Consider the following 22,668-nt stretch of genomic DNA (forward strand, 5'->3'; position numbering starts at 1 on the left):
TCCTAATGAGTTATTAATATCTACCTGGTTAATCATTTGATGTTGTTGAACCGTCTTTTTTTCTTTGAAATCCGCGGATTCAACGTGAATTTCATACATGTCACCGCAACCTCCTATAAAACAAATGTATATTTCTCTTACATTCAAATGAACTGGAAAGTCGTGTGAAAACCTAACTGCAATTGCAGAAAACAAGGGAATTTAAACAATCAGTCTATACAATAGCAGTGTGCGCAGTCACTTATGCCTTTGAAAGTGCAATCATGGTCATATTTTTGAAAAGGAAAACCCTACATATCTTGCAATAAATAGAAACATAGGGAGCATATTTTCGAGACAGCTTCAAGAGAAATTATTCAGCAGGATTCCCTTTATCTCCTTCGCTGTCGGATAACATTACCTATGTAGACAAGGTCAATTACATTAAAACCATAATTGGGGTCAATCACACCCAAACTTCTGGGCCATACCTGAAGGGTCTTTCAGCGCTGTCATGAGCAGGATGAAATCCAGGTCTGTGCAATTACTTTATTATGATCAGCAATGTCTTTCTTGGGCGCGAATGTTTGCAACTGGCAATGCAATGGGGCATTTACAACTGAAAGACCATGTGCAGTTCCAAGTATAAAATATGTTTCTGCTTCTAAGACAATTAAAGTGTGTAAAACAAGGCTTCCTGTAAAAGATTACTTTATACCCATTATAGCCACTACTTTGACATGCCAAGTAAATCAGTCTGCGTTCATATGGATATCAAATGTTCTTAACATTATGTATTACAACAAGTTGGAAGCTTGCAATAAACCATCTGTATACCAGGGGACATTTTTACACCTAGAATCCGGTTCATAGGATGGAAGGTGCTGTAAGACTGGTGCTGATGGGGGTGGTCTGCCAGCACCGCCAGCATCCACTGTACCCTCCTCTCCTCTCCATTTGAATCTTGCGGTTAGTGTGAACCGTGCTTAATATTTATTGCTATACTAGTATATCACTATACTACTGTAGAATTTGCATCACATTACATTTGCTTAGTACACTTGTTGTTGATTTTCCAGGCAACACAGCTACTCCGAGGACCATGGGGAAAGGAAGGCCTTGACCGTGGCCCTCTCTCAGAAGCTGAGCTTTTATCTCAGAAATGTAAGAGAAATGCAAGTCCAGCTAAAAGACTTCAGAACGGATGGTGGTGCTGAAATGAAAATAAGTGGCAAAGACAACCCCCCTCCCCCTGAACTTCCCAGGGAAGAAAGTTCCTCTTGAGCATTTGATGCCCTTTGAGGTGGAAGGACCTTCCACTTTTGAAGGTCTGCACTTTGTTGTACCGGTAGAGGTTCAACCTCATCAGAATGTGGGCAAAAGTGTAACTAATACATCAAAACCAGAGCTGAAAGATCTAAGCCATGTAGCTACAGTTTTGAACAGAGTGAACCACAAGTATCTAGGGAGATTTTATTCTCAAATCGGTACACCCGTTTAGTAGATCCCACCAACTCATGAGGGCATTGATACCACCAGGGGGTGGGTATGTGGGGGTAGGGGGGGAATTGGGCCAATAGTTAAAAATTGTTCTCCAATCAATACAAACGAGAGAGCACACGATTTGGAAACGCGGATCCAGTTCAGGGTACAAACTAATATAGCGACTACACACTCACTCCTAGAAGACACTGCGGAATCATCTTCCCTAGGTCTCTCAAGATAGAAGATCTTGCTTGTCCAACAAAAAAGGCAACTGCTACCCAGACGGATTCAGAGGCTCCCCTCCCTTTAGAGCCTTGAGAGCCCTTTTTAGCCCATGCAAAAGGTGATTCTGGAGGTGGTACATCCTCAACCCGATGTGGCAAAGCCCAGTTCAAATTGCCACAGACCTTTACGAACATATCTTCTTCAGCCCCCTCCCCAACCCTCCTGATCTATGGGTAGAGCAGCACTGAATATTTGAGACGTGCCATATACACCCCCACACCCTCAACCTCACCCCATGTCAGCCTGACAAAAAGTCTCCAAAAGCTTCTGCATCCTTTCACAGGCTTTGGAGTCTCAGTAAAGCTTTGAGTGTCTCATCAGAACAGTCTGCTCTCCTGTTCACTAGTTTTACAGTTGAAGGAAGGGAAGCCAAAAGGGATGAGAAGGAGGAAGTGCAACAAGCTCTCCTACCCTTCAACAAGCAAGTCAAACTTGAGAGGCAAGAGTTTCAGCTGCAGGTTGTTTTCATAACTAAAGAAAAAAAAACAGGGGGCGATAGGCAGACTTAAGCTGGTTCCTCCTCCCCACTACACATATCGTGAACATTCTAGAAAGAGTTAATCTGGTCTCAGTGTTCTCCAAAGTAAATCAATCACACTGTTCTGGAGTTACTCAAAAAGAAATCTGATCATCTCCTAGTTTGCTGAGAATATTTTCTGTAATCCTTAAAAAATACTGAATTATTTTTAAAGTTTTGAATTTTGCCTCATGGATATTTTAAAGGATCGTCTTCCATTTAGCTAATACATGTGGACTCAACCCCAAAAGCACAAACAACAACAAAAAAACAAAACAAAAAAACGACTGCACATTTAGTACGCTTTTTTAGGTTCCTGAACTTGGATGATAATGGGTGCTTGTGATTTTTTTAATTCAAATATTTTAGTGGGCAAACAAGCCATCTAAGTACAAAACAACGAATACAGACTCATCTAAAAACACATAAAAGAAAAACTTTAAATCTATATAAAAAATATAAATCTGGGTGGGGCGTGGCCAAAATGGCGGCAAAGCCAGAAGCACCATACTGAGCTTTGGAGCCTCTCTCTGCAGGTATTTTCAGACTATCAACCCCAGTAATGAAGCAGCACGATATGGTGGGATCATGAAGCGGGGCAGTTAAGATGGGGCCCAGGAAGCGGTAGAGTAACTGAAGGAATAGACTGCCTTGTAGTCGGCACGCTACATGGTAAGAACATGCAAAATGGACAACAGCTGTCAGAGCTACAGTGCCCTCGATCGCATCAGGATCAACAGTGGCGAAGAACTGCAAAAGCAGCTGAAACCCCGGTGCACTCTGGTCATCAAACGGAGGAAATGGAGGCGTGGACGACCTGACACTCAGCAAGCTTGAAGACATGTTCTGAGGTAGAAGCATGTAACATGGCCAATGGTGGGAACATCTAAAATGTTCCCAATCACAATAGGAACACTAGCTGGTAGGAAGCACAAGAGCTGCTGTAAAGCAGGTGTGTTTTCTTCTGCTACCCCCATACCCCAAGAATGGCAATTAAGTGCATCCTGCCCACCAATGACAGATGGTCACCACCAGGGCCTGAAGTGAATGACGAGAAAACTTGCTGCGGCCCTGGCGTATTGAGGTATTGCCACCTTATTCTGGCTGAAAGACAGAGGTGATGCATAGTGCAGCTTGACTTGCACATCCATGACTGAGATAATCCAGCAACACAGCTAGAGCAGTGAGCTATTCAGATCGGAGGTGGCAGATCGCAAAATCATCATCCAAGGAAGAATGATATCTCGGCATATCAGCTAAAAAGCAGAAGAAGTGTGGCAAGATAGACTAAAATACTTTGAGCCAGTAAGACCTTGTGTAATTGAAGCTGGCAGGAAACCCTGCCCCCTAGAGATCCAGCAACCCCCAGAGGCACCTTCACAAGGGAAGTTTATGGATAAATCCTTCTCTACACAGAAAAATAACATTTTAAAAAATAACACCTAGATACCTAGATCCTGGAGCTCAAAATGGACCTAAAAGTTGAGTGAACATGGCTAAAACACACAACCTAACAAGGGCTATACGAGAGAACACAAAGATTTAAATTGCAGACTGCGGGCAGACAACTACCTCTCGAAAATCCGACAAGCCAACAAAAGGAATGCTTGGAGTAATGCAGGAAGTCAAAGGAGCTGCAGAACAAATGCAAGGATCTTGACAATTGATCCGAGAGTGAACATCTGTATTAAAATGCTGAAAGAAGGCTCAAAGAGAAAGGACATTGAAAGCTGCATTTCCCATCTCTTTGCTGAACTGTTGGGTGACACAGCAAACATGGTCTTTGATATATACAGGGCATACAAATTGGGCCAATGAAAATGTATTGACAAACACTTCCACAACATCCTGGTGAAACGCTATAGTTTCCAACCCAAAGAGCAAGTCATGAAAGCAGCTAGGAGATTTCCTTCTTGGATTGTAGAAATCAGCATTAGTAGGATTTAGCACCATTGAAACTGGGCCAAAGGAGAGGAATGAAGAAGCTTACTGAAAACATGATGTTGCATCAAAAAAGTTACTGCTGATTGTTTAAATTTGGTCTTCAATTCAGACACTAAGATATAACCAACATTGTAACATCAGCGGAAGAAGGTCACCATTCTGCAACCAAGACTAGATCAAGAAACAGAACTAGTCCAAAGAGAAGTGACAGCAGGGAATCACCCAGACGGCAAAGCACCAAACTTCGCAATTTGGAACAATTGGTCGAAAGTGAACTTTTAGAAAAGGAGCTGAAAACAAAACAAAAGAACCTCTAGGTGTATGGTGAATGGAAAGGGGAGCTGATGATGCGCAGTGGCAAAGAGACAGTCATGATGTCCCAGTAATCGTACAAGTGTATGTCCACTATGCAAACTGTTGCGGATAGGGAGTGGTGGGGGGGGGGGGGTGGGAGTGCACATGGTGGCAAGGGAGTGGGACCGAAGTAAGAGCCCCATTGGCAGACCAAGGTACATTCAGGTTAGGTACCATAGAGTTAAGGAGTGCTTAGAGTTCTGACTTAAAGGACAACTTTGGAATTTTGTGTGTTCATTAAACAGGGGGCGGGGCGATCTAAATATAGGAAAGATGTGACTGGTTGACCTGCTGATGAATTTGAGGCGTTCGTCAGCTCTCTCCAATGGGGAGCCACCCCATTTGGGACTATGTAGGTGAGCCCCCCCACACCCCCCTCCGACGCTTAACACCCCCCTAGGGGACAAGGCAAACAGGATCCCTCTGGAGGAGACTCCCAATTAGTAGACAGGGAAACACCATCCTTTTTTCACAGAGACGAACTCCTTTATGGGGTATGCAGGAACTAAGATGTGTGAGAACTAACAATGGCTCGGCTTCTGACCCCAACCTTCTTTTCATCCTCTTTAGGGAAAATGGTAGAACAACCAAAAAACCAGCCTCCTGAAGTCATGTCACCCATACAATCAACCAGGAAGGAGTATGCACAAGACCTGCAGCGTCATTATAGTGCAGCACAAATCGATATGGGAAGACGCTCAAATAGAGAGCGCGTCAGGCGCGGCATTGCACAGAGGAATGCACTACGCGAGCGCGATTTAGCCTGGTAGGCGAGAAAACTGAGCCCAGAGGAAGAACTGCCCTCAAGCTCCTGCAATGAGCAAGCAGGAAGCAAGAAAATACCACCGTCCTGGAGTACAGTTGAGGTGTCACATAAGTGGTTCCACAAGTCTGCCTATATAGCACTCACCAGTAAGCACATTGTCAAAAACAGGTATGCAGTGAGTGGGACCAGGCGAAGGAGCCCCAGAGTAGGGCGACGGAGAGAAAAGAAAGAGGAAGCAAGCCCCAGAGAAGCAGAGTGAGCAGGTGGAAAGCCCAGCAGCAGAGAGTCTCAGAACACCCCATAGTGGGGAATATGAAGGAGAAGAGCACCAAAATGGGGAGACAAACCGAAAGGAGGGAAGCCAAGAGAAGCCTCAGAGTGGGGAGAATACATTAATAAAAAAAAAATAAAAGAGTCCTTGATGTGGGGAAAAAGCCCTGTAGTGGGGAGAAAAACAGCAAGAAGCTCCAGAGTGGGAGAAACGAGACAAAAGAAGCAAGGTGTGAGCGAAAGAACCGAGCTGCCCAGAGTTGGAAATAAGCAAGAGCGAGCATCAAAAGAGGAAGAGGAAGAGACTTAAATAATCTCAGACTGCGAGGTGAGGAGTCGAGGAGGGCGGGGGGATTCGATGGTCTCCCCAAAGGGACATTCAAGGAGAACCAGAGAGACTAGGCTGGAACCCCGGTATGGCACGCCAGCAGCACACACACTATATGTTTTGGATTGTGAACACAGGCAAGGGCCTCTGGTTGAGACGCAAGGGTCGGGGGTCAGAAGCCCGCAGCCATCCCTTTTCCTTGGGCAAGGCCCAAAAGTAGGTCTGCAGTAGGGAGAACAACTAGATTAGAATTTTATTTCTGGACAGAGGACTTCATTAATGTTGATATTTGTTTATGTTACCCCTTGATGAATTTGTGCGCCATAAATGGAATGAGCTCCACACAGTTCTTTGTATTCATAAGTGGTGTTTTATTTTTGTGTACAATTGCGGGGCTGTGCCAGACACGAACAAGGACGAGAAGGATAGTTCTCTGCAGGTTGGGATTTAGCCCATGATATGGTTCACATGACATAAGAATATTCAGTCAAAGCAGAAAGATTGGCCCCGATTTGAGAAAGGCGGTGGTATCCGCCGAAACACGTGTAATCATAAAGGGCAACTGTACACAAAAATGAAACACCACTTATGAATACAAAGAACTGTGTGGAGCTCATTCCATTTATGGTGCACAAATTCATCAAGGGGTAAAATCAACAAATATCAGTCATTTTTCATTACGGAGTAGAGGAACCATATTTCTCCTTTACAATTACCAAACCTGTGCAACAAAAACCGGCTCACAACAAAAGGAAGGGCGCTGAGGTCTATTTTCTACTACCCACAGTGAAGGGTTCCTCAGTAAGCATTACACTTCATTAATGTTGGACCAAGTTGACAAACTGACAAGCTCCCTTGGTTACCTTCATTTGTATAAAGTAGGGCTTAGCATCAGAGTTTTATCAAAAGAGGCAATATACCTTAAAGATCATGCCTGCTTTTCCATCTCCGGATTTTGACCTAGCACAGGACAATTATTCATACAGTCTGTTTGTCTACTTCACAGAAGAATGAATACCTCTGCTAATCTGTCATCAAGAGTATCAGTTAAAACCACTAAATGTGAGGGGTGTCACCTCTTCACAAAAGAGGAAAACCTGACGCGCGAGTTGCGGGCAGTATCCCGCGATATAAAAAATGAATCTCCTAGGAAGAGACATATCAAGCCGATATCACAGGACTCATACGTTTTCTTTGCCTGCACCAAAACTAAAAGGGGCTGGGGTCACAATTCTACAATCTCCAAGCCCCAAAAGGAGATTAAGCAGGTAGAGGATACATACTTAATGTTGGTGAGTATAGTGGGGGACAAAATGAGTACTCTGGTGGCTCTCCTATGCTGGACCATGAGCCAGACCACTCCAACATTAACCTAGCCTCAACAATCGGCCATATCGGATGAAACTGGGAGTAACACTCAGACGATGAGACTGGTAGATGTATGAAGACATGTGCACCCTGAAGAGCGAGACTACTGGTTTTACTCACACGTCGCTCGTGCCTATTCTCATATCAATGTGATTCTTAGGTCAGTCAGCATGGTCAAAGATATCACAGGGGCAGCAATGGGGCCTATATCTTGGCCTGACTGACCACGGATATGTCCTTTAGAAGTCAACAGTGATGGGGACAGTAGGCAAAGATGGGGCTTTTAGAACTTGGAAAGTTATATACACAGATTTGGTTATTAGAAAGGAAATGCAAGCAACCATTAGGAATTTCTCCAAAGATACTAAACCCGAAGACATCATTCTAATAATTGGGACGTATTCAAAGTGGGATGCGAGGTAAATGTATACAACTCTTGACTAAGGCCGAGCGACATCTTTTAGCAGGAACAGGCTTGGAGATGCATCTGTTTGCCTTGGAGTCCCAACACAAGGCACACCAGTCTCTTGTGAGTATAAGAACTCAAAAAAGGCACGAGCCCAAATGTAAGCTTATGTTTTTTTTAAATTGTGGGGTTTTGACAAACTGTGGACCTGTAGGCGCTGGTGGGATTGGATAATCCGATATTTGTTAGTTTGACAGCTTTGTCAGGTAATGGACGAGTCAGGTTTGTTTTTGTGTTAGACAAGTGGTTTGTTTTATTTCTTTAGTTAGACAGCAGTAATGAAATTCAATCTTAAACATAGAGGTGCCAGTCTTAACATATTGACACTTTACACAGCCGACGCGCGTTTTAACCTTAGTCTTTTTCAAGGCTGTGATTTTGTGAGTTGGTGTGGTAGTGATACGGTGTACCCAGTGTGGTGATATTCAAGATCAATTAGTATTTGATAATAATCATTTTCATGCATTTTTGCATACATTGAAAATAGTATTTAGAAAACAAAACCAGTTGGAGTAAAACCGATGCGATTTTCAAACAAAGCATGTTGTGACACCCAGGAGAGGTGATTTACCACGTTTGGTGATGGTAAGTGATAGTGACAGAGTGTAGTAATTGGACAAAGTAACATAGCAGTTGGTTATAAATCAAAAAGCCAATTTGCAATATGATTTGTAGCAGGAAAGGAGACAGAGTACCAAGGAAGGAGAAAAGAAAAACAAGAGTTAATAGTTAGTTAGGGGAGGGCTACAGGAATTGCAATTGCGCCCGAGAGAAGAAGATTCCAAAGTCTTACCCAATTGAGTTATTTCATGAGCTTCAAAAATGGTGGGCTGGTCCTACCCATTTAGGGGTCCCAGGGGGCTGGATAGCCGTTCTGAAAGGAAGATGGATATGGTTGAAGGGAGGGATTGTAACGCTCACCTGATTCCCTCGGAGGCGCGGGTCTTGACTGGGCGGTGAAACCGTCTTCAGCGTTAGGCGTAGGATTCGTTTGGCTCCCGGATTAGGCCCCTTCTTCACTGAAAATTTGACCCGAAGGGTGAGGTGTCTGCAAGTAGAAAATCTAGGTTTTAGTGGCTGGAAGGTTGGGAGAAGTTCCAAGCCCCTCTCTCCCTGTGGTACTGGGTTGTAGTCGCGCTCACCTTAAATAGGTGAATGCCGGGCTCCCCATCCTGCGTCTTGTGCAGGGGCGCTGGGTCCAGTTACTTCACTGGATTCGAGTTCAGCCTCTTGATTGCAGAGGGTGATTTGAGAGCGATGCCGCCGTTTGCTGCACGAGCGTGACTTGTAAGTATTATAGTTCTCTTTAGATTGCTCTCTTTTAATGTCTATGTCTTTTTCCTTTTCAGTTGCTGCCGGTGCCAAAGAAGATGCCCTCCCGGTTCGTGGCAATGAACGAAGCAAGAAGATGGAGAATAGGATGGCACGTAAGAAGAAAGGCTGCTCTGGGGCTGTAGAATGCACCTTAATGTCTCTTTTTGTCTTTACAGGTGATGGAATGCGGCGTGAGCAGCGTTGGGGCGAGCGTAACGCAGGTAAGTCGTTTTGCAACTAAGCGTTAGTAACCAATGTTCTTTGTCTTTGCAGGCCCGATGCCGGACGAGAAATGCAGAAAAAACGCCTTGGATGCTGTCGATGGATCGGGTAAGTTGAAGCGCCAACCTTGCTTTTGCCTAACCTGTGCCTTTTGTTTTTGCAGGAGTTGCTGAAGACTGCAGATTGGTTCCAGCAGGTAATTTTCTTATTCACAAGATCCGGAGCTGAAGATTCCCTGGAGCTGACACGGCGAGCGTCCTGCTGCAGATGCAGAATAACGCGAAGCACGTTGCACCAATCGGGTGTGGTTTAAATAGCCCACAGGAGTGCTTAGGTGTCTCCTTCCACAGCCTCGCCCAGGAAAAAAAGAGTTCCTGCTTCCAGAAGGGTTCCAGCATCAATGATCCAGGGAGTGGTGCCTGCCCCACCCAGAAGAAAAAGTAGTCCCTGCCAGAAGAGAATGAAACATTATTCTGCTGGTAAGTAAGCAGCATGGTCTGCTGCAGGTAGGTCCACCCAAGCACTTTCACACTTGTTATGAGCCTGGCGCTTCCTGTGCCGGGACTGGTCCATTTTATGAGCCTGGCACCACAGGTGCCAGGACAGGGTCCAAAAGGTCTCCATTGGGACTGGCTGGCGCCGATGGTATATGTTATGAGCCTGCTTCCAAGGGTGTTGGGTTGGTCCTGACTCCTTGGAAGTAGTGGTCATGACAGGGATGCACCATGGGACAGATTGGTGGTGGGCATTCGAACAGTGAGGCGCAAGTATGCGTTGCAATTAGGTCTGGCTACGAACTTGCTTGTAGCCGTGGTACAAAATGTAGCTTGTTAGCCTGTAATTGACCGGGTCAGGCCTGACTAATGAGAGGGGTGACTGGGATTTCAGCTATTGGTGCCTTCGGCATCGTGTGAGGCAAGTGTGCCTGAAAATTTGAGCTGTGAGTTAATCAAATGGGCATTCTCATGTTCAAATTCATAAATGTATGCTTAGTGGTTCGGTTGCCACTGTTGGAAATATGTGTATTTGGTATGCAGGTTGGTGCCTGGTTGCACTGCAGTGGCTGGCGTGTGTGCGCAGCGTCGCTCGTACTGGGAATTGCCTAGTGTTTGAGGTCGACAGAGTGAGGGTGACCAGGTGAGCGTATCAATAGTTGCAGCGTGTTGTGTGGGCTGGTGCCTAATCACATGGGGCGGGCTGCGGTGGTGTGGAGCGGCGCCCGTTAGGGTGGTGCTTGGTAAAATTACCTGTGAGAAACGAGGGAGGAATGAGGCATGGTGCATGTGGTCAGACACCTAGAATGACAACGAGCCGCGTGCGCGAGCGGCTGTATTTGAGCATTAGCAGTAATGCGTGAAGCGAGGGATGGAGCAGCTAGATTCTGCAAGGGACGTGGCATCAAAAACACGAAGCCTACCTTGGCCAGTTGGCAATTGTGTGTCCCGGAGTAGTAGAGGCGACGGTCATCTGGCGGGATTGCACGTTACTTCCTGTAGATAAGGAAGGTGTGCTCTAATTGGTTAAGGAATCGAGCGATTTGATTTGTTGGATGAGAGCAGCCCACGGATAGGCTGCTCTGTTTATAGATGTTACATTTGTGTTAAGTTGCTGGTTAAAGCACGGGCAACGTAGGAAACCATTGCTAAGGCATGTATTGTGTGGTGTGTACCCGGATGGTAATGTGGGTGAGGTCACATGCTCCATGCAAGGTCACATGCATTGTGGACCGATTGAAAGGTCATCTAAATCAGGGGACAGATTAGGGGCCTCAGTGGGCTAAGTTGGGTTGTGGATCGGAAGAAGAGGGAAATATGGTTGCCACTTGTTAGATTGGCAGGGGGAAAGAATAGGGACAGTAGAGTATGGTGAGGAGGACGGGTTGTCCAAGGTTAAGACGAATGGGGTATGTCATAGGTTGATAGGGCATGGTTACTGGGTAAACTTAAGGGCACGGCTACCCGCCAACAGGTAAGTTTTAGGGGGTGTGTAGTGCCAATTAGGTGGGTTACTCACATTGATATCACTGGAAAGTATTTTGAAAAAGAATCATACAGATTTCGAACGGTCTTAGCATTTTCATAAGAATACATGGAAGTCGTGGTCACTGTTTAATCCAAAGTTGACAGATCGATATTTACATATCAGCTTGGCTTCCTTCTGACGCAGTTGTAGTTCACGGTCTCCACCTCTTATGTTGATTAGGATTTTCTCCAGGCCCATGAAGGTGATATCTTCCTTGTTGTCCCACTGGTGTTTTTCTTGCCAGTGTAGTGCCAGTGGCTATCTGGTATCCTGAGAGTGAAGGGAGTTTAGGTGCTCCCTGATCCTTGTTCCGAGCTCTCATTTGGTGCTTCCAATGTATTTGCGGTTACAGACAGTTGATAGCATAAACCACGAATTTGGATTTACAATTAATATATTGTCCAATCATATGTGTATCAGTAGTACTGAAAGTTACAGCTTTGGTCGTGGTGGCGAATTTACACATAGAACAGGTTCCACATTTGTAAAACCCTACTGGTTTGTTGTTAGTGAGCCAGTTTGTGCTAGTTTTGGAGATTGGTGCCATAAATGATGGACTAAGGATGGTTTTGAGTGTTCTTGCTTTAGCAAAGGTTAGAGTAGGTTTCTCTGGGATCCATGCCTTGATATCTTCATCAATTGCTAAGATGTGCCAGTGTCTTTTTAAGATCTTCTGTACTCGGTGACTATCACTGCAAAATTGAGTGATGTATCGTATTGGGCTGTCCTTTGTTGCCTCTTTTCTGGTATGTATCTTAGGAGTCAGGAGCGTGCTTCGTTCTCTGTTGTGGGCCATGCTTCTAGCTGCTTGGATTGATTGTTCCGGGTATCCTCTTTCTTGGAAGCGTTTGCCGAGTGTTGTACATTCCTGTCCAAATGCTGGCAGGTCACTGCAGTTCCTTTTAGCTCGTAGGAATTCCCCTTTAGGGATAATATTGATTATCGATTTCTTGTGGCAGCTTGAGGCATGAAGGACTGAGTTAACTTCCGTCGGTTTTCTGAAGGTCGTAGTCGTAAGTCTTGTACCCGTTGGTGTGATGGTGATGTCTAGGAAATCAATGTTAGCCTTGCTTGAGGAGCCTGTTAGTCAATGCCAAAGTTGTTTTTGTTAAAATAGAGTTTGAATGAGTCATGTTCCTCCTTGGTTCCATGCCAGATCATCAAAATATCGTCAATGTATCTCATCCAAGTGTGGATCAGTTTGTTGAATTCGTGGTTAGTGAATGCATGCACTTGCTCATAGTGGTGCATGAAAAGGTTGGCCATCGAGGGTGCGTATGTAGCCCCCATTGCTATACCTTTTGTTTGCTTATAGTATTGCTGATCAAATAGGAAGATGGTATTGGTTAGTGAGAATTCCAGAAATTCTTTCGTGAGTTCCAGGTGCGACCAGAATGAGGCTGATGCTTTAGTAAAGGCAAAGTCAATGGCCTTGAGGGCTAGTCCATGATCAATGGACGTGTACAGGGCTTTCACGTCAAGCGTAACAAGAGTGTAGTCATTGCTCCATACAATTTCTTTTAAAATCAGCAAGGTGTGCATGGTGTCGCGTAGAAAGGTAGGTATCTTGGTATGTTTTTGTTTAACTGCAAGCTAAGCGGAACAGGGCATTCGACCCAACAATTGGAAAAAGAGATGGCCCCTTGGTGAGCTCCGAGTACGAGAAAAATTGAATAATGTTTTAATTACTATGACCTACAAGCCAAGGAAGAACTCTACATGAAGGGGCAAAATGCCTTATTGGCATAACTTCAAACCATCCGAGAGATTACAAAGAAACACCTGAGGGCTCAATAACCCCAGAAGTTTTTCTTGAGGTAAAACACCTCTTATGGACTGACAGCAATGTTGTACATTGTGCCCACATTTGCTGCCCCGGCTGGTGACTCCATTAATAAAATACATAAAACACGTCAGACAACAGCAAAGGGAAAGTCCCATCTTTCGATAATCCCAAAACCTGGAAAAGTTAGCTCCGAGCTTAACATGGACTGGGAATTCCTCTGGTCAGTGCTTCACAAGAACAGGTTTGGGGATCACTTTGTTAGGATGGTCAAAGCAAATTACCTGCCCAAAAGCCAGAGTGGGATTATATGAGGCTTTCACTAGGTCATTCACTCTTCATATGGGAACGAAAGAAGGGTACCTACTGATAAGACTACCTTTTTGCACGGATAAAGGAGCAATTTACCCTACATATTAAATCCAATTCTGAAATGTATGAATTACCTGGGGAAAGGGCACACAAAATGTGTTAGTTCGCAGATGATGTGCTTAAGGCCTTAAAGAAACCCGAGATATCCATGTTGGGGCTGATAAAAGAACCAGAACTATTGTGGGACGGGAGAATAGCCCAGGGGTAGCGTACTTGTCTTAGAGGCAAGACAAAACAGAGCAGCACGGCTTCCATACTTAGTCCCACGCTTAGAGGCGGTACACGGGCATGAAGCACAATATAAGAGCCAAATCTAATTTTCTTTTTAAAGCATCTTCGACAATATCAGGGTTCAAGGTAAACATGGCTAAATCCAAATTGATCAACCTGATCCTACAAAAAGCAGCACTAGCCTTTTATGTGTGCGAGTAAATCAAACAAATACTCAGGGATACAGCTTACCAACTTTCTCTGAATTATATAGAGCCAAATTGCCATGCCTCTTAGAGCAGGACCAGCATGATCTCCACAGATGGATTACATTTACCTCCTGGATGGGGAGAATACCAGTACTAAAAAATCAACATCGTACTGAGTTTCTTGTATTTATTTGCCCCTTTCAATTCCTAAGGCAGACTTAGTATGCTGGCAGAGAAAACAACTTCATTTTATCTGGCAGGATAGAAATCGCACAAATCCATTTGTCGACCAAGAGAGGCTGGAGGATTGGGTTTCAAGATATTGTGGTCTATTACGAAGCAGCCCAACTTTGTACATTGGGTATAATCAATCGGACAAGCTATGGTTATTTATGGAGCAAGCAGTAGCAGTGAAACACCTCTGGAGGAAGACCTGTATCCCAAAAAGAACTAGACCCAAGGGTTTGTATATTAACCCCATATGAAACAAGGAAAACAGATTTGTACATCATTTTCCCTCACCAATTACACTACACTACTGGGTAACACCATCATTCATGCCAGGCTTGGAAGAACACAGATTTCAAACTATGAGAGGAGGGAGGGAGGTTGCCTAACATTGGGGAACATAATCAGGGAGTGCATAATAAAAGGTTTCCAGGACTGTAGTCTACCTGGGGAGACTGAACTTGACAGGTTACAATGTCTCCAATTAAGGCATTCTGCGATCAATCATATCGTTGGACCAGGAGGTTTTAGAGAAGTAACGGCCAACAACATTATACAATCCTAGGCTGCTTTCAATGTCTTAAGTGTGAAGTATCACTTTTTGTACCAAAACATGTCAAACAAGGATAACAGATTGTCATGGAACGCCCCCAACCTTGTCCATTTACCCAGTTTCTCTCGGTCTTCAGTCCCAGAATCTATTATTGACTTTATAATGTGATCTGCCTGGGTTATTTGAATTACATCCACAGGCTAACTTTACATTTCACAATCCAGCAGCCTTTTCTACGATTAAGGCTACATTTGTAATCTTAGTAATCCAAATAAATTCTTGCAGGACGCGAGAATAAAACAAATATCTACCAATAACATCTCACTATCAAGGTACCAGGCCGTGCATATTCATGTCAGACTGCAAATGCCCCCTTTCCTTTGTTATGGACACACATTCACCTTTTTGTTTGTAACATAGTCTTTATTACTATGCCCACTCAGCCCTTGTAGATGCAGAATTAATATTCTGGAGTTCACCTTTCTATAAAATTTAAATGTGTGCAGAGACAAATAAACCATCAAATTTCACAGGTTTCTGAAGGACATCAAGCTTTTTATACACCCAAACATTTGATTGTGTAATAATTTCCTATTTTCCAAATCTGCCAATACGTGTGATCCAAAACGCTTTATGGCACACCGTTCATTTCTGCATTATGAAACTGCATGCCACCTAAGAGGACTAACGTGCACCCACGCCATCAAAAAAACAATTTTCCCTCCTTCCCATATATACTCATCTTTGCACTGCTCCTCTTCCTTCCAAATACTTAGGGTCAGGGTGCTCCCTAGCAGGGGCATAACCCATTTCAGTCAAGCCTGGGCATCCAAGCTACCACAGTGGCGACTTGCGGCAATATAAAAGATGCCTGACAGTTTTAAATTCATAGTCATCGCGTGCCCATGCCACTTTTTCATCAACATCTTTTGGCATTCATTAATCCTCTGGTGATATTACATGCCCAATCCCTGTGCTAGCAGATGTGAATTATTTGTTTAAATATACTGCCCAGGAGGAGTCTCCCCTTATATCTGCACTGTAAGTCTACCTTCTGCAGCCAGTGATCGAACTCTGCTAATGGAAAGGCCACCTCTTCGACCCAATATCACCATATTGGTAGGCAACCGTATCACGCTGTGTCAAAGTAATAACTTCCTAATTTCTTTAGAACGCTTAAAATGAAAGATATAAATAGCCACACCTCTCAATATGATCCATGAAACAAGATAAGCATCCATACTATAACTCCAACTTTTGGGCTACTTTCAAGACTAAATCAGATGAAAGCACCATTAAACTAAACCTCCAAGCCATTAGCTGCTCTCAATACAATTGTTCTGTAAAAAGGCTAAAAGAAGGGCAAGAGAAAAATCTTTACATATAGTATACTTTTAGAAAGAAGAAATAGTCTCTCAACCAAGCAAAGAAACGGAGGTAGGATTAGATTCTGCTGCAACAGACTGACAATGCCTTGTCCGAGGGGTGGAGCGGTGCCCTTACACTAAACCCATCTACACCATGTGCCCGAGTGCATGGCTGTAGATCCTCGAACCCCTCTTTACCCTAAGATCCTGTTTCTCACCTATATGCAGGTGCCGCCGGGGACTTGGAGGGAGACAGTGTGGGAGGCCCTCAGACCAGATGAGAATAATCAAGAGGAGAGATGGAGCCACAACATGTGGGTGGCAGGAAGTCCTGGGTGCGGCTGCAGCCCTCGGAGGAGGACGGGCCGCTGGCAGGACCCACACTGAATCAATTGGATCCTGTGGTTCAGCCGGAGAATGGGGTGTTAATATCAGGAGATGGCAGCAACTCAGGAGACACGGGGGGGGGGGCTGCTGCAGCCCAAGAACATTCTAGGCCACACAGCGCCCACCAACGGCCAAGGTGGGGAGGAAGACACAGAAAGGGACCAGGTGTCTCCAGTGAGCTCACCTGAGCACAACGAGTGAAACCTTCCCCAACGTCTTAGAGGCACAGTGAAAGAACCAGACAGTGGAAGGGGCAGGGCTTGGGCCACCCCATGTCCTGGCTGGGACTCTAGATTGGATAGTGAGAGGGGACCAATCTCAGGAGGGGGAGGAGTGTTTAAACTAGAATGGTAAACAGGGGTTGTGGGGTATGTGGGTGAGGTTGTCGGAGAAGAGGTGGACCGAGACCAGAGAAGAAAAACTGTGCTGCATAGTTTGTTGGAACGTGTGTGGTACTGGAGAGGAAGCAGAGCAAGGTCTGCAGTGTGAATGTGCATGGATGATGCAAATGTGAAGAAAGCAATAGGATAGTCTCATTGTTTCTGCAGAAACAAACCCTCTATGCTGCGTGGAGACCTCCTCTCAAGTAGGGAATCCCACAAGCAGAAGAGAACATTTCAGCCAACAAAAGGACATGGGAAGCAGGTGGGGAATATCAGACAATACATTTAACATAAGGTAACCTGTAACAGCCAGCAAGCACGCTGCCCCTGATCGAGTGTGTGTAAACGCTGACATTACACAGGACAAATCGCGCACAACATACAACTCCTTACATGTAGGTTTGCAAGAGTACTAGAAATCTACAATAAACACAGCCATAGAGGATAGCTAATCCGTTTTTCATTCAAAATCAAAAGAGTCTTGTATATTATATGAAGTTCCCTCAAAAATGTTATCACAAGCCTCATTTAAATTGTGCTTTGAACTGTTAAATTGTAGTACAGATTGACAGCAAGCAGTGAACAAACCTTTTGACTAATAAAGCAGATAGTCATTAGGTGCAGCATTTTCCATTTGGTCTCAATTGTTCTAGGGGTTGTGGGTGGGAGAACAGCATCAGAACGTCAAGAACCATATGCACAGCAAATGCTATCTGGAGGTTGAGGAAGCGATGCAGGGGCAAAATCCATACAGCCTGTGTAGCTTGAAAACCTGCTGGTTGCATATAACAATGATCAACTTGTTTCATGAGGTAGAAAGGATTTGCTGGAGAACAGTGGTTGTCAGCAGTGGGAAGGCATTCACGAACGCAAGGATGCACAGCTTTCGTATCCGACATGGAGTGGCCAAAGCATGGCAAACGCTGCAAAGCTAAAAGATGCCAGTGAGAGTCTATGGAACTTCTTAAGGCAATGAACTAGCCTGGAGGAGTGACAGACTAGAAGTAGTTAAACCAGCTAAGGGTGGAAAGGGGGGAGAATAACCTATCCCATAGAGATATGGAGTAATGGAGCGGTCAAATGCCTCACAAACCGAGGGAGACAGTGGCCCGCTGAAGAAAGGATATTCACAGGGGTGTCATTGAAGCCTGCACCAGATAGGTGTTGAAACGATGAGTGCACTTGAACCTGAGAGCAATAGAAAGGAGCAGGCAACAATGGAGTCTTGAATGGTGCTAGGAAGTTGAAAACCACTTGATCCCCGACAGGTGGCAAGACGTAAAAGGCACTCCAATCTTATTGAGTGCTGAAAAATCAAAGCCCTTTGAATCGTCAAAGGTGGTAAGCGAAGAAATGGGAAAGTTCAAAGCAAATAACTCATGCTTGGAATTGTGGGTTCTGCTAGCAATAAGCAAAAGACTTTGCTTTCCAGTAGAATCTGGCCGGGAAGGATCAATCCGGCTACAAAGCTAAGTGGAAAGAAAAAACAGACACAAAGAGGACCTCTGTGTTGGCAATTCTGGGACTTGCAAAAAGTACAATACATACTGAAATAATTTAAAGTGAAGAGGAAATGTGGATTTACAAAAAAGAGGACCAGCGACGAAAGAACAATTACGTTAAAGCGACCCGACATTAGGAGGGTCAAGATTTAAAATATTATAAGTGAGAAACAAATATTCAAATATATGAGATGGAAAACACTAACATTAGAGTTGAGGGGAAAGTTGAACTTCAGAACATTTGAAATAAAGCGTGCTCTGATGATGGAGAAAACAGACTTAAGATCATAAACAATAGGATACTTAATACCGCTTGGATCTTTAATATCACTTTGCCATCTGAAAATCGTGAAGACATAAGGAATTTCGATAACAAATAACAGATTGTGGAACGTTTAATAAAGCAGAACGGAGCCAAGAGGTTGAATACAATTTGAAGGGACATTATATCATTATTAATCATAAGGAGTACAACTACTTTCCCCCCTGTTCCCTTCCCCAAGATGAATTTTCCTCTATCGACTTCTTTTCTTCTGTTTCACCACAACAACAAATATATCTGGTCCACTTGACCTTTCCTTCGGTTATCTTCTCCAAGGATTCACTCCTCTTTGAAACTTTCCAATTTTGCATCTCCTTTTTTTAAAACCTTTATTTTAACATTACACATTGTTTGGAAAGCATCAGCATTACTCATCTCACATATGTAAATAGGTTAACAAGAATAAACATGTGCAGCTGAATAGAGCCCAGGTGCAACTCACCTTTCTCTCAGGCAACCGTCAGGATAGCGTCCCTGTCACAGTAGTTTAGAATTCTGGCAATTACCTAGTGCAGAGGTGTCCCAGATTTAGGCATCAAAGAGCGTGTGCAATTTCAATTGCGAACTGTGGTAATAATTTGGGTGTGCCCAGCAAGGGGACAATAGTTTGTTGCACATAATTCCCCCATGGTGTCCTCAAGGTTGTTCTCAGGAACACCAAAAATCCAGATGTTGTTGGGGCGTGATCTTGACTCTACCTTGTCGTTCTTCCCGTTTACAGACTGAACGTGCTTCGTCGGGGCGGCAGCCTCAATCTTCAGTGTAGATATATCCCCCCACTCTGTACTCCACCTCTGAGGCACAGAATCGCTTTCTACAGGCGCGCATTAATGGAAGTGATCGTGCCATTGATGTGATTAAGTTTTGGATGAATGGCAGACAAGCCCTCCTGCATGCACGCCATCATTTGTCGAGTCTTGGACAGTTCAGTTGGCTCCGTAGTCTCCGCCATAGGTGTGGCACTAGCCATGATGGCCGGGGCCTTCGGGCCAGATTTGGCATACATATTGACTGAACTTTGTTTTCTCCCGGCACCCTTAGTCATTTCTAGCCACAGTAGTATTCCACTGCTGTACCGAAGGGAAGCAGTACACCCACTAGTAGTGCACAAGAGAAGGCAAGGTCTTGGTAAAAGTGATCCAGGGAGCAGCTGGCCAGCGGGAGAGGAAACAGTATAACATGCACAAAAGCCAGGTTTCTTAGTCACTAGTGTCTACTGGGCTGCACTGGTCAAATTATAAAATCACTCCTCGTCGTTCTCCGCAGTGCACCAGTTATACAGTTCCAGCGGGGCTAAAGTATTCCAAAAATCACTGTAGAGATTGCACAGTCCCAAATGGAATGAAGGCCATTAATAATCCCACGAGCCACTGTAGTCTACCTCAGAGCCACAATGTAACACACTCGAGCCATCAAATGAGTTTGGTGTAAAGTGAAATGTGTACGGCCCATCAATATGCCAGCATATATGCACCTTCGGTGTAGAACCACCGTTGAACCCAGTGGAAGAGAATTGCACTGGGCCAGTCAGCGCCTGTCGCCGTGTGCAGCAAGTTTCCACCCTCCCCAAGCACCATGGTGAAGATCAAACAAAATAAATTATATTCTGCGGCGGTGGCCACGACGAAGCCCAAGAGTCCAGGCGATGCACCCAAAGCCTGACCCACAGCGCAGATGTCCTTATCCCGGAAGGCAGCGCATGCACGTGTGGCGTGGGAACTGAGTAGGGAGACTAGACCCACTCCAGGGTAGCACAAGGTCTGCCACTCCCACCTACCTCAGCAATGCCGCCAGGCAGTCGCCGTCCCCTCAGATGATCTTCCTCCCTGGCTCGTCAGTTCTTCAGACCAAATATCAGAGCGAGCCGGGTGTCAGTCCGTGAAGTATGTTGCTGAATGCCTGCTGCCCTCAGTTACAAGGATCTTGCTGCAGCAGTGGCTCAAATGAGGCCCAGGAGAATATATCCGCGGCTATGAGCTCCAGCCCGTCAGAGCTCTGCTACAGAGCCGCCATTACTGTGCATGCACAACAGCATCCCCAACTTTCCTATTTTTAGTAGCTTTTGGTTTAGGCGCATTTCCAGACCACACTGTCCACTCATCACAGGTCCCACAACCAGCAACCACATGCTATCCTTGTGCTTTAAATCTGGAGGTTGAAAATGTGTAAATAGGAAACTCTCTGGGTGCAGATGACAAGACCACACGGTCCACCCATTACAGATCACAGAACCATACGTTTCTGCCAATATCATTGTTCAATAGCTTGATTCAACAGTCCATATACTTGCAGCTTGGCGTTAGCTTAGTTTCACTTGAGATGGACTCTAGAGCCCCTTTCACAATGTTGGTTATTCAAAAATGGTAGGTTTCACTTAGTATTGCCTCATTATTTAATTATTTATTTTTCACTTGTAAGGTGCTTATACAGGAAGCAAATACTGTTTCAAAGCACCCACAGGGCAACAGGCAGAGGGCAGGGGATGATAGACAATAGGATTACAACAAGGATAAATAAAACAAATTAAATACAACAAAATAAGAAGAGACCGTGGGTAGAGGAAGACTAACCTACCATGCCTTGTGAATGTTCAGAATGTGCAAGTGCAGAGGGGTGAAGGGTATTTGATAGGTTGCTGTGGTGCTCATGAGATCAGCAGGTGAAGTGCTAAGAGCAAGTGCAGAGGATAGATAGCATCTGGGATGATAAGATGTGGGAGGTCAGGGTCTGAGGCTGCATGAGGGCTCTGCACACCAGTCAAGCTAATGTGCTATTATCAGGGGAGACAGGGGGTAATGGAAGAGCTAGAGAGGAAGGTCTTGAGGCTTTTCTGTAACTTGAGGAGGTCCTGCTCAAGACGAAAAGGGAGATGGAGGCTGTTCCAGAGAAGGGAACCTACTGAGGAAAGCGATCGACCACCTGCTCTCGGTTCAGCAAACCGCTTCACATGCAAGGAGTTGGTGCCAGAGGAACGCAGGTGTCAGGTGTCTAGAGGGGGAAGTATTTGGTCAGAAAGAGATGCAGGCTCCCCGGCCCCATACAGACCAGCCTCTTCTCCAGGATTTGATATTGAACAGTAGCACTTTCACAAAGGTCGTTATTCACCAATAGTGGGTTTTACTTTATAAGAGCTCACGTGCCCTTCAGAGCACCCAGTGTCCAAAAAGCCCTTACAGAGCCTTACTGCGTTTATTATAATTTATTTGCTTAGTTTTATTTAAAAAAACTTTACAAAGTTATATCAATTATTATTACACTTTAAAACTTTCAACATTACACTCTTAAACCATATGTTTTCAAACTCGTCTTAAAATAAATTCACATAATTACATGAAGTACACACACTAGTTCTAATGTTTCTACTATTTCACTGTGTAATCAATAAAGTCTATGTAATCGTTATCATAGCGCTTTCTACATCTATGTATTTAGACCATACACTTCATCTTTTAACTCAAATTAATTTAGAACCTAATTAATACCAATAATCTTTAACCTCTTATCCTAATTAGAACAATAAATAAAATGCTCTAAGGCATAAAATCCACTAACTGTACACACTTGTATAATAAAATATACTTAATCTTCTCATTCATAGCCTTCCCACACTTGGTGTCACACTTATGTTTCGATTATTCATTAGTTGGGTTTACTCAATACATTATTAATTCGTATCCACAATTGATAAAGTATTACCGCGCTAATGTGCTCCCCTCGGCAGCTTCCCTTCTGCTTGGGAAAAGCAACTCACTGGTTCGCGGACTACTTAATTTCAGGGACGCCAGTCTCTGGCTCCACTTCAGGTTCTCTGTGATGCCTGCTCTCAGATTTCCCTCACACCGGGCTCCCAGTCCAGTTTGTTCCACATGGCAGGACTCCTGGGACTCTCAGCAGCATCTCAGCTTCTTCCCTCTTGACATAGCTCCAGTTGTATCATTCATACTCCTCATATCTCCATCTTCGTGACACTGCTGACTTCCAGCTTTTATAGTCTGTTTCACCTGCAGAGTCCCACCAACACGACTCCAGGGA

General features: G+C 44.6%; 1 protein-coding gene across 1 annotated transcript in view; it reads right to left on the reverse strand.

Annotated features, from left to right (window-relative positions):
* The window catches only part of BOLA3 (bolA family member 3), a 204,657-nt gene that overhangs the window by 68,224 nt on the left and 113,765 nt on the right, over positions 1-22,668 (reverse strand). Inside the window, exon 3 of the mRNA XM_069617645.1 lies at positions 25-113. Coding sequence (XP_069473746.1) covers positions 25-113 — 89 coding nt within the window. The remainder of the gene's footprint in view (positions 1-24; positions 114-22,668) is intronic.

This window comes from Ambystoma mexicanum, chromosome 10 (genome assembly GCF_040938575.1).
Source record: "Ambystoma mexicanum isolate Mex_15411 chromosome 10, UKY_AmexF1_1, whole genome shotgun sequence".
Taxonomy (NCBI): Eukaryota; Metazoa; Chordata; class Amphibia; order Caudata; family Ambystomatidae; genus Ambystoma; species Ambystoma mexicanum.